The 17,667-nt window shown below is 39.6% G+C and overlaps 1 protein-coding gene across 2 annotated transcripts in view; it reads left to right on the top strand.

Moving 5' to 3' along the window:
• STK17A (serine/threonine kinase 17a) overlaps positions 1-14,382 on the top strand; it is a 42,870-nt gene extending 28,488 nt beyond the window's left edge. For both annotated transcript variants that reach the window (XM_055293326.2, XM_055293328.2), the window contains exons 4-7: positions 8,538-8,664; positions 12,802-12,850; positions 12,939-13,118; positions 13,715-14,382. In XM_055293326.2, the coding sequence (XP_055149301.1) occupies positions 8,538-8,664; positions 12,802-12,850; positions 12,939-13,118; positions 13,715-14,039 (681 nt within the window). In that variant the 3' untranslated portion in view covers positions 14,040-14,382. The remainder of the gene's footprint in view (positions 1-8,537; positions 8,665-12,801; positions 12,851-12,938; positions 13,119-13,714) is intronic.
• The last annotated feature ends 3,285 nt before the right edge of the window (positions 14,383-17,667 follow it).

The following is a 17,667-nucleotide window of genomic DNA, read 5'->3' as shown; positions in this document are numbered from 1 at the left end:
TTGAACCTGAGAGGTGACAGTTGCAGTGAGCTAAGATCGCGCCACTGCACTCCAGCCCGGCTGACAGAATGAGACTCCGTCTCAAAACAAAAAAAAAGAGGATACAGTGTGTGTAATCTGGAGGTTGACTTCTACAGCAAACTTGATAATGTCCCATTTGAATTTAGGTGGAAAGGTAGTTTCTTTTTAAATACTAGTTTCCTACAGAAAAATTTACTCGTTTCCTACGGAAAAATACAGGGAAAAGAAAACAATGTGGAAGTTTTCTTGTTCTCTTTTGAAAGATGCCAATGTAAATTCATTTTATACACATTTATCTTTTCTCAAAGATATTAATTTTTAATACCATGGCTAAAACGGACACTCAAGACCCAGTAGCCACATGGTACACAGTGGCGTTTTTTGAAAGCAAGCGTGGACGTGTGCACACCCACATGCTGAGGTGGCCTGATGTTAATGCTGAAGGTTACCTAGTTAAAACCTTTCATAGCTTGGGTGGGGGCTTTGCTTTTCCCCTTCAGTCTGTCATATGCATAAGAAGTTCAAAGATCCTTGCTGCAAGAAATTTCTACCTTGCTTCCGTCAGGAACATTTACAAGGAAGAGATGGCCTCCGCAGTACAGACTTTCATTGGGCTGATACTTTAAGTATTAGCCATGCAGAGGAATTCCCAAAATAAATGTTTATGCTGTAGCTTCTTTCATGTTCAGTTTTACACTCTTAACTTTGCAAAATCGGGTATCTGTTTTATTTTTTAATGATGTTTTACTAGTCTTATAATGGACTTCCAGGAAGAGAACCCCAATTTAAATAGCATTGCACCTATAGGAAATGAGCTTTCAGCTTATGAGAGTTGAACCTGTGCCTATTTAAGAACTAATTAAGTAGCAAGTCGAACAGGTTGTCAGCACCATGTGTCATGGATCTTTGATGTTACTTGACAGCATCAAAGGTGAATATTAAGTTCTTGAATACCAACTTTAAGTGTGTATTTACACAAGGAAATTATATCCCTTTCTCCTCAGTACATTCAGTATCAATCATATTCCTTTCTCTCTAATACACTTGGTTTAGAATTCTTTCCAGATTCAATAGAGGCCTTGATGACGATGACGGGCCTTTGAAATGTTGGAAACTGGACTCTCCATGTTTCCTCGACCCAAAGGAACTAGAAGACAAAGTGGTCCAAAGGGTTCTCAGCCTTCCTTCTGCCTTCATGCCCCTCCATGTGCAGTCAGACATGTCTCTGAGTCAGCTACTGGAGGGAGAGGATAGAGATGGGGTTGGTATGGCAACCATGCAGGCGGGAGTGATTTCTACTAAAAGGTCATTTCCAGTTGGCCTCTGTGAGTCTGGATGAAGTGAGTCTGCTGTCCTCTGTCTTCGACAGTGTGTGCTCATAATGTTGACTCTTGGTCTCTAGAAGAGCTTGAAAGACTAGGCTACTTTTTAAGAAATTATTTTCCCACATTGCCTCAAAGCTAAATATATTATGTCTTCATTCTCTAAAAACTGATAATCCCAATATGTATGGTAATTTTGAATTATTAGGCTATTTAGTCTCCATGCTGGTTAAAATGGGAAACTCCTGTCCCTGTGACAGAAGTTAGTTGGAAGTTAAAATAACTGTTATAGTTGCTTCTATTAAGGATATAATTGACGCTATGGGAAATACACTGTTTGGCTTTGGTGCAGAGCCTGAATGATCAATTTGCCAAAAGACTGATTCACTGAAGACTGTCAGCCAAATATCTTCAATTGAGCTGGGAAAGTTCTTGGGATGGGGGAAGGAGTAGCAGATGCAGATTTAGGAGTCTGTAAAAGTATGAGTCCATACAGCCACAAAAATAGAAAAAACAAACCATGATTAAGAGAAAGCCCATTCATTTAATATATAAAATGTTGCAGAAATTGCAAATCTGAGAAACAACAACCCTGGCAAAGTCAGAACAAAACCAACTGAAAGTACCAAAACAGTCTCAATAGTTTGGTGAATTAGTCATTCAGTAGAGTGGCCTGGTTTTAGTCCTGTCAGAGGGAGGGAGGGAGGACTGACCAAAAATAGCACAAAGAAATCTGGTCTTAAAATCCATTGCTCTTTTTTCTTCAAATGGTGTTGTACTGGTTCAGTCTTTCAGCAGTGTTAGTACAGTCAGCCGTCTGCATCCATGGATTCAACCAACCACAGGTTGAAAATATTCAGGGGGAAAAAAATTCCACAAAGTTCCAAAAAGCTAAACTTGAATTGGCCCCCCACCGAGTATTTCATTGAATCCACACAAATGAAGTGATGTGTGGTATTATACTAGCTATTCTGAGTAACCTAGAGATGATTTAAAATTTACAGGAGGATGTGCTTAGGTTATATGCAAATACTATACCATTTCCTATCAGGAACTTGAGCATCACAGATTTTGGTATCTGCAAGGAGTCCCTGAACCAATCCCCACCAGATACCATGGGACAACTATACTAGGATTCTATCACTAGCTTTTCCACCTAGTTATGCTCATGGTTAAAAGTAGACTAGAAGGCGGCCAGGTGTGGTGGCTCACACCTGTAATCCCAGCACTTTGGGAGGCTGAGGTAGAAGGACCACGTGAGCCCAGGAGTTTGAGACCAGCCCAGGCAACATAGCGAGACCTCGTCTCTACAAAAAATTTAAAAAATCAGCCAGCCATGGTGGCATGCGCCTTTAGTCCCAGCTACGGAGGAAGCTGAGGCAGGAGGATTGCCTGAGCTCAGGAGTTCAAGGCTGCAGTGAGCTATGATTGCACCCCTGCATTCCAGCTTGGGAAACAGAGTGAGATCCTGTCTCAAAAACTTTTTTTTATTAAAACATTAATTTCTAAAAATTAATTTCAAAAAAAGTAGCCAGAAGCTGGGACTTTCCATATGAGATTTAAATTTAAGCAGGGGTAACAAAAACATTCCTAAACAGTCCCCCAAATTAATTTAGACAGGATTATTAACCTATTTCTCTACTCTTGCCTGGGTTTTAATAGTCAATGTACTAGAACTTTAATTGTCAGATAAAATGTTCCTTAAAACCCTGTCCATGATACCCTAAGCCTTATTGAGCAGGTTAACCTCAACTTTACAATGATCTTAGCCGCTAAATCTTCTCCAGTGGTGATTGTTCAGTAAATGTTAAATGGATTATGTACAAAGATGAAGTTACTGAGATAAATAAAAGACTTCCCTACAGCCACCATCTATTTATGAACCGTCTGCAGGTTTTCTGCTTATTCCACTGTCATCACCTCTCTATTGATTGACCTTGCTTCTTTCTCTCGCTTACTACCTGGGATTCATACATTTTAAATAGAACTAGGTTTTGTGTGCCACAACTTCTTTATCATGAACTGGAAGGAAGTTTAAATTGTAAATGCTGAGGTACTTAGCTTTGTTTTCAGGACATGTATTTCAGCTTATTGGAAGTAGATATATTTCACCATCGAAGAACTAACAGAGATTATAGTCCTATAATTGTACATATATTTCATTTAGAGAAGCAAAATCTATTTTTGAAAATAGCCCTGTGGTCAAAATAGGTCACAGTTAGTTGGTAAAGGCCACATAATAAATATTAACTGAAATCCCATGAAATAGCTCTGATTTTATGAGAAATGTGTTTATTCTAGCAACCTCTCTCTCAGTTGTTTAACTTCATATTTAGAAAGTCTCTCACATTGGTGTATCATAGATGCATGTAACAGGGCCTAGACTTCTCATACAGTAAGATTTTAATAATTTGATCACACTAATTTAGGATTTACAACATTACCATCAAACCAATTAGTTTTTGCATAGTAACTAAAGAAAGCATTTCTCAGGGAATATAAAGTGTAAACACATAAAAGGGAAAAACATTTAAAATATTTTAAGGGAACAAATGGTATTTAAGAACATTCATAGAATGTACATGTTTACTAATCACAAGAAAATCTCAAGATTTGGTGAAGATTTTCCCTAGCAGTATTTCACCTGGCATTTTGTGTGTACTCGAAAGGGCAAAACATTCAATTATGAATATGTATCACTGAACCAAACCCCTCCTTATCAAATTTGCCTGAATAACAGACATTTTGTGGTGACTATAGTTTTTGTTTTGTTTTTTGTTTTTGACAGGGTCTTACTCTGTTACCCAGATTGGAGTGCAGTGGCACTATCTCGGCTCACTGCAACCTCTGCCTCCCAGGCTCAAGTGATCCTCCCACCTCGGCCTCCCAAGTAGCTGGGACTACAGGTGTACACCACCATGCCTGGCTAATTTTTTGTATTTTTGGTGGAGACAGGTTTTCATCATGTTGCCCAGGCTGGTCTTGAACTCCTAAGCTCAAACAATCCACTCACCTCGGCCTCCCAAATTGCTGGAATTACAGATGTGAGCCACTGCGCCCAGCCCTTTTGTTGTACTATAGTATTTTATTAACATATGAAAACTAAAATTGCCTTGAAAAGTCTGAGGACTCATAGTCATGATGGTACATAGGTGTTTTTTTCCTGAAGAATTAGCTAGAAGCTAATTAACAAAGAAAATGTGGCCTGCCTCCTGCCATTTACTCCAGAATAGCCTACAAAGCCCTGTGACCTCCTAGCCATTTCCTTTCCAACCTCATGCCTCCCACCACTCGTACCCCTTTTGCCTTGTGCTGTCCTCCAGCCACACAGGATTTCCTGCAGATGCTCCACAGCAGTACGGCCTCTATACTTCTCTTCCCTCTACCTGGAGTGCTTCCTGCTTACCCCAACCCCTCCAGGACACTGAGCCGTGACTGGCTCTTTTTTAACATTGTCCTCTCCTCCTTCAGGTTGCCTTCTTAGAGAGGCCTTCTCTGACTCCCCTAAAGATAGCATGCCCATGCACACACCCCAAGCAACCACTCTCGCCCATCACCCTGCTTTGAGTTCCCCATAGTGCTTAAAGTGACCTGAGGTGTACTTATTTGTCTTCATTAAGATGCAGGGCTCCAAATGAGAGGACTGGTGTCTTGTTTTCTGTTATTTCCCCAGGGCCTAGCTCATTAGGCAATCAATAAATATTTGTTGAAAAAATGAGGAAATCTTTTTACCCTTCAGGGTCTGCTCACGTATCTCCTCTGTAATTTTCCAGGGCAGAATTAATCACTCTGATATATTTATTGCCTGAGCACTTTGTATATATTGCTCTCATGGTGCAATTCCCAGAAGAGTGACTTGAGCCTGGCAGGTCCATCTATTTTCTCTTGATTATAAACTCTGATAGTAGGGCGTTCTTATTGCTAATATTTATACTACCACTAGTCCTAACACAAAATGGACACCCTCTTAATTTTTTTAGTTATGTTTCTTGTATTCATTCACCCAACAAATATAAATGTGTGGTAGGCACTGATCACAGTGACAAAAGAGTAATCAGTGCTGTGGCTTCTGTCCTCATGAAGCTGTAGATTCTTCCCGTTCTCTGAATTCAGACTGATAAACCTACAGGCATTTTCATAATAGAAAAGGGTAGGATGGATGGTTGGGTAGAAGGTAAGACCCTTTTTAAAAAGAGGGACCGTCTGGCCGGGCACGGTGGCTCACGCCTGTAATCCCAGCACTTTGAGAGGCTGAGGCAGGTGGATCACGAGGTCAGGAGATCGAGACCATCCTGGCTAACACGGTGAAACCCCATCTCTACTAAAAATACAAAAAATTAGCCGGGTGTGGTGGCGGGCTTCTGTAGTCCCAACTACTCAGGAGGCTGAGGCAGGAAAATGGCCTGAACCCGGGAGGTGGAGCTTGCAGTGAGCCTGAGATCACGCCACTGCACTCCAGCCTGGGCAAAAGAGCAAGACTCCGCCTCAAAAAAAGAGGGACCATCTATGCCTCAATTCCGTCTCAATTCCGTTTTTCATACTGTAGTCCCTCTCATCGATGGAAATTGTTGTAATCTGTTTCACTACCATCTTAGGCCTTCTCACCAAGTTGAGACTAGGCAAAGAAGAACAGAAAAAAGTGTTCTAGACTGAGGGAATACAATATACAAATTCACTCTTGTGAGAGGGAACATGGCAAGTATGAGACTGGAAAGTGTCCCGTCGGACCCAGCTTCATGGAGCCAGGGGGATCATGGCATATGATGAGTCTGGAGAGCTAGTTAGGCAGAAGCTGGACCTCAGGACATGCACACCATGCGAAGGAGTTTGGAGGTTGTCTAACAGCAGTGGGAGGCTGTGGAAGGGTTTAGGAAAGAGGTCAACAGATCCAATTTATGTAATACAAAAGAATCTTCTGGCTGCAATGTGGGCAAAATAGATCCTAGCAAACCTTTGAAGAGGCCATTGCAATAGAGCAAGAAACATAGCTTTAATTTTCTGTAGATGGAGAGAAATAGGCAAAGTCTAGAAATGCTTGGAATTTAGTATTTAAAATAAACTGCGGTGACATGTTAGCTAAATGGAAGAGGGGGGAGGAACGGAATGGCCAAGATGATTGTTAATGTTCTCTCCTATTCTGAGGGATGACCACAGCATTCACTGAGATGCCTGTCATTGGCATAGGGAGAATCTGATTTAGGAAGGAAAATAGGAGTCTGTTTTTGGTCATGTTGAATTTGAGGTACCTTTGAGACATCAAAGGGGAGATAATAGGTAAGCAGCTGGTTGAAGAGGTCTGAAAGAGAGAAAAACATTGTGAGTCTTAAGGTGTAGGTGATATTTAAGCCTTGGGTGCAGATCATGCAAGCTGAGAGTTTGGAGTAAAAAGAGGAAAGGCCTCAAGATCAAGCCTTGAGAAACCCAGCATCCAGTGGACCGGGTAAAAGAAGGTGGCCCATCAGAGGAGATGGAAGACACAGCCAGAGATAGGAAGAAAGCCAGGACAGTGTTTTGTCATGGGAGCCAAGAGAAAAATAATATATAAACAAGGAAGGAGGGTTAACTTTGTCAAACACTGCTAAGGGAGTGGTCCAGAAAAAAGCATTGAAAAATATCACTGGATTTTGTGATTTGTAGTGGAATGAGAGGACAGAAGTCAGATGGAGGGGCAGAATATGAATGGAAGGAAAGGAAATGTGAACATTCATTCTATACATCTAGGGGACCAATGTGATGGAGACAGAAACAAATAGCTAACAAAACAATGGAGTAAGCATGCTGTGTATACCATGCTGTGGAGCAGGGATCGGGCAGCCATCAAGCCCTCCCTGGAAGGAGCAGGGGAGGCCAGGGCAGGCTTTACAGAGGAATTGGTTCTTTATTGAGACCCATCATGCATGGAATGAGGGATGAGAATAAATCTGTAAGGGAGAAATGGGGAGAGGGCGTCCTGAACAAAGGCAGTACATGTGCAAAGGCATGAGATGTGGGAGTAGCTGTGTTATTTAGGGATTACAGACTGTTTGATTTGGAACACAGATTGCCTTTGGAGCCATGACAGGAGATTAATCTTGAAAAGGAAGCAGGGGCCCAATCTTAAAACACTGGGTGTTATAGTGAAGTATTTGTAATTTACCAATGTTTCTCAGCTTACCTTTGGAAATATTCTTAATGGCAGAAAACATTAAGTGAGGACCCTTTATAATGCAAACACAAACTTTCACATTTCGTGTTTTAAAAATTTAATGAATTTTACATTCTGGTCCATAATATATTTGCTTGTCTTTTTATGTGAAAGTATCTTAGGTTATTTTCCATTGGGTAAAAATGACTCCACGGATATGAACCTCACTGATTCTGTGGCTCTGGGGAGCTCTTTCCCATTACTGTACATGTCCTCACCCCACATGTCCCCACTCACAAGTCCAGAGAGAACTTAGGGTGAAAGTCATCAGTATGTAAGTGGCAGCTGAAGCTTTGGAAGTAGATGAAACTGCTCCAAAATAGAATGCAGAGTGGTGGGAGAAGAGGGCCATGCAGCGAGAGATCCTGAACAACACAAATATTTAAAAGGAGGACAGAAGGAAAACATTGAGAAAATAGTGAGAGATCTGTAGAAGAAGGAAGAGACCCAACGTGGAGAAAATGGGGAGGAATTTCAACAATACAAGGATGCTTGACAGTGCCCAGTGCTACAGAAATCATTGCATGCAAAATACTCCCTGAAAGACACAGACGGGATTTGGTGGGTCTTTGATTATTGAAGTTATTGTGACCTTAATGAAGGCAGATTCAGTCAAGGGGGCAAAAGAGATTTAGTTGCACTGAGAAAACAATACCAATTGTGCTTGACCATGCTTTCAAGAAGCTGAGCTTTGAGGGAATAGTAGGAGGTAAGTGTGCTGCCTGGAAGGAGATTCGGGGTCATGGGGAATGGTTTCCATAAGGTAGGGATAGAAACATAGTTATATGCTGAGGAAGAGCCAGGGTAGGGGAAGAGATTGAAAATACAAGAGAGTACAGGCCTGCTGCCTTATACATAGGAAGTATATTGTAAAAATGTTTCTTTAACAAATGACTGTTTACTGTTAAATTCCTCAGTTTCAGTTTCACAGGTGAAATATATGTTTTATGGGCTACATGTTTTGTGTAATCATAGTTCTATTGATTTTTGGGGGGTATGTTGTTTTTTAGCCTCAGAATATTCTGTTGACAAGCGAATCTCCACTGGGTGACATTAAGATTGTTGATTTTGGCCTTTCAAGAATATTGAAGAACAGTGAAGAGCTCCGAGAAATTATGGGTACCCCTGAATATGTGGGTAAGTATTCATAAAAGTAGTTTTGCTCTGGGGTCAGGCATCACCTTCATTAGGGGACTTGTCCATGTGGCATGACTCATAGTGGAGCCAGCTATCTACTATGTTGAAATTCTACCATCAGAGATTTATTCCTTTGGATTACATTTTACAGTGGAAAACTTTCAAGAGTAAGATACCAAACTGGTGATCTCTTCACTATCTCTTCACTACAGAGCTAAGAGAATTTGAAGGGATTACTTCTAAAAGGAATAGGAGAGGATTTTCTTTTTTTTTTTTTTTTTTTTTTTTTTTTTTTTTTTTTTGAGACTGTATCTTGCTTTGTTGCCCAGGCTGGAGTGCAGTGGCGCAATCTCGGCTCACTGCAAGCTCCGCCTCCCGGGTTCACGCCATTCTCCTTTCTCAGCCTCTCCGAGTAGCTGGGACTACAGGCACCCACCACCACGCCCGGCTAATTTTTTGTATTTTTTAGTAGAGACGGCGTTTCACCGTGGTCTCGATCTCCTGACCTCGTGATCCGCCCGCCTCAGCCTCCCAAAGTGCTGGGATTACAAGCGTGAGCCACCGTGCCCGGCCTAGGAGAGGATTTTCTTAACAAAGTAGGATATTAGCTTATCTGAGGTTGGGAGGATATTTAACAAGTAAGGACCTTTAAGGATGTTCTGGTTGATAACAAACACTGACAAAGGAATTGCCAAGTCTGAGGTTCCACAGAAGTGTGGAGCAGAGAGGGCATTTGGTTGGATCCATGGTTGAGTGCTTCTGGCAGAAAGAAAAAGCTTAAACATTGAAGGTAGCGGCAAGAAAGCAGCTTTATGATGATACTCCATAGGTCTATGCCTATCATCAAAGAAGTCAACTATTACTTTCTTTGATAGACTGAGGAAAATTGGAGTTTGAAAGATTAATAGTTTGATGGTTTTTTTAAGGTATCTATAGAATAAGGCTGTGAAATTGAGAGGTTGTGACCAGAGATTAGAATATTAATATTTAGGCCAGGTGCAGTGGCTCACGCCTGTAATCCCAGCACTTTGGGAGGCCAAGGTGGGCAGATCACTTGAGGCCAGGAATCTGAGACCAGCCTGGCCAACATGGCAAAACCCATCTCTACTAAAAATGCAAAAATTAGCCAGGCATGTTGGTGCGCACCACTCAGGAGGCTGAGGCAGGAGAATGGTGTGAACCTGGGAGGCGGAGCTTGCAGTGAGCCAAGATCATGCCACTGCACTCCAGCTTGGGCGACAGAGTGAGACTCCATCTCAAAAAAAAGAAAGAAGAATATTAATATTTAAAATTTCAATGGTGAAATAGCTCTTTGTAATTATGAGGCCTTGGATGTAAGGCTGGAAAGGCAGTTCTTTAGACCAGGGAATCAAGAAACTGTGAAGGTAGGCTGTCTGGGTCATGGACATCAGTGTGGAAGTCACCTAGGCTGCCAGCAGACCTGGGAGAAGAGGAGGGCGGCCGTGGCAGGAATGGAGAAGGCTGTGGCCTGGGCCTGAGGGAAGACTCTCTGCCTGAGGGTAGAAGTGTGAAGTGAGCAAATACAGGCTAGAAGAGGGGGAATGAAGAGGGCGGGGTCTCCTTTCAGAGAAGAGGGTAAAAGGAGTGAGTAGTTCTTGAAAGACTGAGGATGTTACAAGAAAAGAGCTATCCGGAGCACAGAAAGACTCAGGAGGGCCAATAGGGTTGAAGAAAACAAACCCGTATGGCAATGGTAGTCCAAAAAATAATTCAGAGATTTTTTAAAAGATCCTTAATTAGATAATAAAAGATGACACAGGCACAGAAACAAGCTTTAAATTTTTTAATATATTTTAATGGGCCCGAATACTTAATTTTCAGTATGCTGACTAATATGCATCATGACCACTAAGTAAGTTTTTGGGATATGACTTAATAGTGTTTCTTTAGGGAAAGCAGCAACCCAAGTGTTTTAGCCAAATTTAATGGGTACCATTATAAGCTGAAATACACAAGACTGCAGAATGTAGGTCTGTGAGCTGAAAAATCAAAATAGTAATTATTTCCCTGAATGAGGTGGGTTTTTGTTTTGTTTTAATGCTTTCTTTGTTGTTGTTTGAGAGTCTCACTCTGCCACCCAGGCTGGAATGCAGTGGCACCATCATAGCTTGTTGTAGCTCCCAACTTGAGCTCCTCCTGCCTCAGCCTCCCGAGTAGCTGGGACCACAGGCACGTGCCAGCACAGCGGGCCAGTTTTTTGTTTTTTTGGTAAAGAAGGGTCTCACTGTGTTGCCCAGGCTAGTGATTTGTTTTAGAGCTTTCTGTTCCTTAGTAAATTTTAAATTTTCTATCAAGAGCCTTTCCCCATCTCAAAACATTATAATGGAAGTACAAGCTCAATCCAAAAAGAAAAAAACTAAAAATGATTCAAAAGTACATAATACAGAAAAACAAAGGGACTCTCCTTTTTCCTTCCGTGACTCACCTTTTAAAAGGTGAGTTTATGCCTCCCACAGTCATTTTACACACACAGAAACTGGTGTGCGTTCTGGCCTTGTACTTGCCATCTATGTGACCTTGGCCCTTAAATCTCTTTATACCTCAGATTCCTCTGTCCATAAAAAGGGGCTAGTAATAGTACCGACCTCATAGGGAATTTGTAAGGATTTCATTGGATTTGCTGTACAAAGCCCTTAAACCAATATTCAGCACATAATAAGCACTCAAAAAAGTAAGCTATTGGTATTTCCTGTACCCTTCCTCCCACAGTCTTGCTATGTGGTCTCTGTTTTACTGTTTCTTCCCCGGTAATTTGGATGCTATGCATTTCATTTTTAATTTCCTAGTCATTTCTTTTGAAACTTTTAACATTCACAACCTCTGTTTCTCACTCAACCATTTCAGAAATCAAAATTTAGGAGATTAGCATACCTAACATTTCCTTTCCAACCTCTTCCTCCCACTCATTCTATGGGGGTTTGTCACAAATTAGTAGTAGATACATGACCTTGAGTATTTCGTTTTTTCATAGAAATAGAACATTTTCATTCCTTTTTTAATTGTAATTACCACAGTTTTTTAGTCTTTGATCTGTTTTTCCGTGGATTCAGTACTTATTGACTGCATTTTAATAGTTTAGCCTCCTTATTTGTATAGTTTTGAAAAAAAATTATCTTCAGTTAAGTGGATTGTGAGTAGATTTTTTTAAGGAGCATTTTAATAATATTTTTCCTGAATTGTTGCATATTTGACAGTGTCTTTCTATTGTGTTTATGTGTGGCAGCAATTTATATCAAAAAAAATTTTTTTTTTTTTTTTGTGAGACACGGTCTCACCCTATCACCCAGGCTGGAGTGCACTGGCACTATCTCGGCTCACTGCAGCCTTGATCTCCCAGGCTCAAGTGATCCTCCCACCTCAGCCTCCCCAGTAGCTGGGTCTACAGGCATGCACTATGACACTCGGCTAGCTTTTGTTTATTTTTTGTAGAGACAGAGTCTCATTATGTTGCCCAGGCTGGTCTTGAACTCCTGGTTCAAGCGATCCTCCCACCTTGGCCTTGCAAAGTGCTGGGCACCCAGCCTCAAAGCATATTATTTTTCTCAATTCTATAGATGCAACTTAGTTGCCTTTGTCCCATGCCTGCAGTCTCAGAATGCCCAAATTTTTTTTTTAACCTTGTTGACTTTTTGTTAATGGGTAGATGTTTTAAAAAGCTCACTCTGACTGCAACAGAAAGAATAGATCAGAGGGGTGGGACAAGTAGTTGAAAAGGCCCAGGTGAGAGGAGAAAGTGCCACGGGTGAGGGTGACGCAATGGAGAAGGAGAAATGTCAGTGGCATTGAGAAAGTTTTAAAAGCCATGATCTGATAGAGACAATGCTTGATAATAACACAGAAACTGTCAGTTTATATTTGGTGTTTTTAAAATATTTAAATATTTGTAAAATACTAGGGACTCAACAATGGTGGGTAGAAGTGTGAAAAGTAAACAAGTTAATTACAAACATCTAGTTAGGCTTTATATTAATTCATATTAATTTATGGTAACCTTTCATTTTAGCCCAAACATTGAATAGTGCCTTATAGTTTCTAATGCTTAATTTTTTATCTCTCAGAACAAATTAGTAATTTTTTTCCACAAAACTAAATGTTTTCTTCTCTTTCTGATACTAGCTCCTGAAATTCTTAGTTATGATCCTATAAGCATGGCAACAGATATGTGGTAAGACTTATTAATGAAAAATTGATCAAATTAGTTTCAAGAAATGAGTATGGTACTAAATTTTTCTTTTATTTTCTTTCTAATTTAGGAGCATTGGAGTGTTAACATATGTCATGCTTACAGGAATATCACCTTTCTTAGGCAACGATAAACAAGAAACATTCTTAAACATCTCACAGATGAATTTAAGTTATTCTGAAGAAGAATTTGATGTTTTGTCTGAGTCGGCTGTTGATTTCATCAGGACACTTTTAGTTAAGAAACCTGAGTAAGTATTATTTTTATTAGTTTAATATTGATCTTGTCAGTTTTTTATTGAATCTCCTCCAACCACGAATAGTTCAACATCTAAAACACCAAAATGGAAACACAAAAATGTTGACATAAATCTAGGTGAAACCCTTGGCTTAATATAACTTGAAAGAAAAGGGGGCAAAAATGAAAATATTTTGAGAAAATGTGAACCATACCTCAGTATAACAGGATTTAAATATTAATTAGCAAAACTGTATTATTGCAAATGTGTCATGGCAGTAAATAGCACTCATAATTCATGGTTAGTAGAAATTGACAGTGAAATGACAGCTAATCTCTAGCAGATACTTCCCATCTGTTCTTGGTGTCTCTCAAGAGAGTGTTTCAGACATAACTTACTTAAAATATTTCAACATTTTCACAAAATTTTCAGCATTGTGGGAAATTGCACCCAAATTCCAAGACTAATAGTTTTATTCAGGAATCACAGTAAGATTTTTGCCAACTTGTCAGACTTCCCAAAATATAATACAATAAATACAGTACCTTATGCTCTAATTTTAATTGAGGTTCTAACATGTCTTAACTGTAAAACATGTATCTTTACAGAGATCGAGCCACTGCTGAAGAATGTCTAAAGCACCCCTGGTTGACACAGAGCAGTATTCAAGAGCCTTCTTTCAGGATGGAAAAGGCACAAGAAGAAGCAAATGCCCTCCAAGAAGGTCATTCTGTGCCTGAAATTAATTCAGATACCGACAAATCAGAAACCGAAGAATCCATTGTAACCGAAGAGTTAATTGTAGTTACTTCATATACTCTAGGACAATGCAGACAGTCTGAAAAAGAGAAAATGGAGCAAAAGGCCATTTCCAAACGATTTAAATTTGAGGAACCTTTGCTACAAGAAATTCCAGGAGAATTTATCTACTGAGCAGTATTTCCCTTTAGAACTTTAAGATTTCTACATTGAAAATGTTAATATTATTTATGGACCGCTGGCCAAATGGTACATGTACTGGAAGTGGATAACCAGTATCACTTACACAAACAAAAATAACTTTGTCAAATTTGTGGAGTTAGGTGGAAGCCAGATTTTAAAAGTTGCCAACCAGGAGATTTAACAGGTACAGTTACCCGTTTCAATGTTATTTTTAAGAAGGGAGATGTTGGCACCTTTTAATTCTACATCCTATTTCTCCAGAATGAGAATTTGTGTACAAAGATATTTGTATTCACTTTCTTTAAAAAATCCAAGTAAAAGTGCCAAAACTACATTTCTGTAAATCTCTTGCATTATTCATATGTGTATCTCTATCTGCATAATATTTGTTAATGTCTTTACTAAAATTGCTACTTTTTCACTTTGGATTTGTTTTTGGCAAAATTTTAGTTTAAACAGACATCTAAATTTTCGAGACAGAATAACATTCACTAAAGTTTGATAATGTCTTTTTTTTAATATTTTCTTACTGCTTTATAGTGACTTGATTTGGTTTCTGTTGTGTTTTTGCCTAAATGCTTGTAACATATCAGTGAAAACCCCTAATTTTTTTTCTCTTCAATGTCACTAGTAAGAGAGGTGGTAATTTTTCACCTCTGAAATTATTCTGGGTTTAAGTGTCAGCTCTTGAGCTGCTTCCCTCATCACATCACACTCACATGCATCTGCTCTCTCTCACACTCTATACCCCTGCCACTTCCTGGCACCTCCCCCCATGCTTCTCATTTAATTTTGGCCACTTGTAGGTATCAGTGTGATCTGATCAACACTCTGGTTACCTTGGTCAGTGAAAAGATGCTACTATATTGCTTTTGTCCCAAAGTGAATAAAATCCCCTAGAGCAGAGAGAGAGAGCCTTCATGCCAACCACAGCCTGTTTCTGCTGAGTTTCTTACCAGCCCTCAAGCTATGCTAGGAAAAGTTATAAAATGCCAAAATATTTATAAACATTTACTTTGTCCATAAAAAATTTACATTGGATACTCTTTAGTTAGGAGGTACTTTGTCCCAAAGAGATGTGTAAGAATGTACTAATAGTTTTATTTGATTAGGATTGAACAGTTCAGTTGTATCTAGGCCCCACAGTGACCAGTAAAATGGAAATGTAAAAGTGTATGCCGAATACCTTAAAGTAACTAATTATCCTTACACACAAAAGGCTCAGTGCATTAAATATTTGCCTATCACGTGTGTGCTGTGTACCGTGGCCATGCCTCGCTCTGCACTATGAACAACTCAGACCTGTCCCTTCACGGTCTGATTAGGGTGTCGCACAAAGCTCTCTCCCTAACATGGTTTCTCAACTGTCAGAATCATGAAAATGACAGCACCTAACCATTATTTTAAAGTATGTACAGTAAATACCCAAATGTGTGTAAATGTCATAGACATATACAAAGTCAGTAATCTCGCCCAGTCCTGCTGTGTGAAGCTGTCGAAGCACCTGGGAGTGCTCTTTACACCATTAGATGAAATTCATCAGGCACTTCAGACAACCAGGTTGCACTGTTTTCTCACTAAATTGGCTTTATTTATACAGTTTCTTGGAACCTAGCATTCCTAAACAAGCTCCGAAATGCAGAAGAAGAAATTGTGCCACAGTGATAAGAGTTTTTAATGAATACCCATGGCCACAGTTTGAGTCTCAGGTAAGTCTTGGAAGAAGTTAAACACAGTATTAGGCAAATTTGTATCTCTCTGAAAAAATAGGGACGAGGTGACCAGGAAAAAAATACCCACTATTGAATGACACGTTTGTACTTGATGGATCTGTCATCAAGTTTTAAAATCAGAATCATTTGGGCTTTTTAAAAACCATTTTATACTCGTAATAAATATATTTAATATAATTGCAGTATTTGTGAAAAAGATCTGTTTTCTTTTAGCTGGCCACTTCAGTTTGCTGTGTATCTTTAGCTGCTGTTGTCCCTTAAATACTGAGTCATAGGGTGCTTTTTTAAGAAGCCCTTCAGAAGATACTTGTAAAGGTATATTGGCATTTTTTGGTTTATAAGATAAAAACAGGGCATGAAGAGCCTTCATAATATTAGGCCAAATAAAATCTATTAATAACTGCCAGCTAGCTCTATACTTACCTAAAGCTGTTAATATCCCTTTTTTTCTATCACCAAATTTATGAAGGACTAAACAGTACTATTGAGTTTACTTGGTTTATAAATCCAGTTTTAACTATAATTCAACAATATTTTGGTGTGATGAGAGGTTGTTTATAAAATGTACAAAATGTATAAGTAGTTTTAATCAATTGGGAAATGATATTTGATTGATCTTGTGTTTTGTTGTTTTCAAATGAAAACTAGGAGGTAATTAATACCTTTCTGTAGTAGTGGTATAGAGGAAGGACAGATGCTCATTGTTGAATCTCTTAAATTTTTCCAGCTAACCTCAGTTTGGAAGAAAAATGTATTAAAGGGTTATAAAGATCACTTAGAGAATGTGAGACAGAACGTGAATTATCGTCCTCAGTAATGTAATGGGGGTGGCGCGTGGCTCAGTCCATAGAGGCCTATGCCTGTTTGGAAAAAATAAATACCAATCCATGGACACCAACATATATGAATATAGACAGGAGAAAGATGACTAGCATCAGCAAACTAATCCTAAATACATTTTAAACTCACACCTCAATTTGAATTAGACTGATAAAAATGAAAAATAGCCATGTACTATATTTATTGTCCAGGATTGGCCACCTCGTCCATTCTGTCTGTTGCGGAATTTAAAAAGCTAGATTGAACACCTTGATCTTAACCTCGAGAGCCTTAATCACTATTGTTTTGGAGCGAAGGGGATAGAATTTACATTATCATGAAATGTACAGATCTAAATCCATACAGTCTCATCAGGCTTGACAAATGTACTCACTCCTTTAACCACACTCCTGTTCTGTTGCACTAGTTTTCCTTATCCTCAAACTCATGTAGTTGGAATCATACAGCATGCACCATTTGGCTTCTGTAACTCAGCATGATGTCTTTGAGATTCATCTATGTCGATGCTTATTATCAGCAGTTTCTTCCTTTTTTTTGTTTTGTTTTTTTGAGACTGGAGTTTCGCTCGTTACCCAGGCTGGAGTGCAATGGCGGGATCTTGGCTCATTGCAACCTCCACCTCCCGGGTTCAAGGGATTCTCCTGCCTCAGCTCCCCAAGTAGCTGGGATTACAGGCATGCGCCACCACACCCGGCTAATTTTTGTATTTTTTTTTAGTAGACATGGAGTTTCACCATGTTGGTCAAGCTGGTCTCGAACTCCTGACCTCAAGTGATCCACCCACCTCGGCCTCCCAAAGTGTTGGGATTACAGGCATAAGCCACCGTGCCCAGCCTGGTTTGTTCCTTTTTATTGTTGTGTCGGGCTATTTGAATGCATGACAGTTTATGTAGCTATCCTTCTGTTCATGGACCCCTGAGCTGTTTCCGTGGGGCTACTATAAATGTGCTATAAATATTCTTGTACAGGGATTTTTGTGGACATGTTTTCATTTCTCTTGGATTAAAAAGCTAGTAGTAGAATTGCTAGGTCTTATGGTAGCTGCA

This window comes from Symphalangus syndactylus, chromosome 9, assembly GCF_028878055.3.
Source record: "Symphalangus syndactylus isolate Jambi chromosome 9, NHGRI_mSymSyn1-v2.1_pri, whole genome shotgun sequence".
NCBI classification, from domain to species: domain Eukaryota; kingdom Metazoa; phylum Chordata; class Mammalia; order Primates; family Hylobatidae; genus Symphalangus; species Symphalangus syndactylus.
Note: the sequence above shows the minus strand (reverse complement) of the source record. Positions and strands in the feature narration are given on the sequence as shown.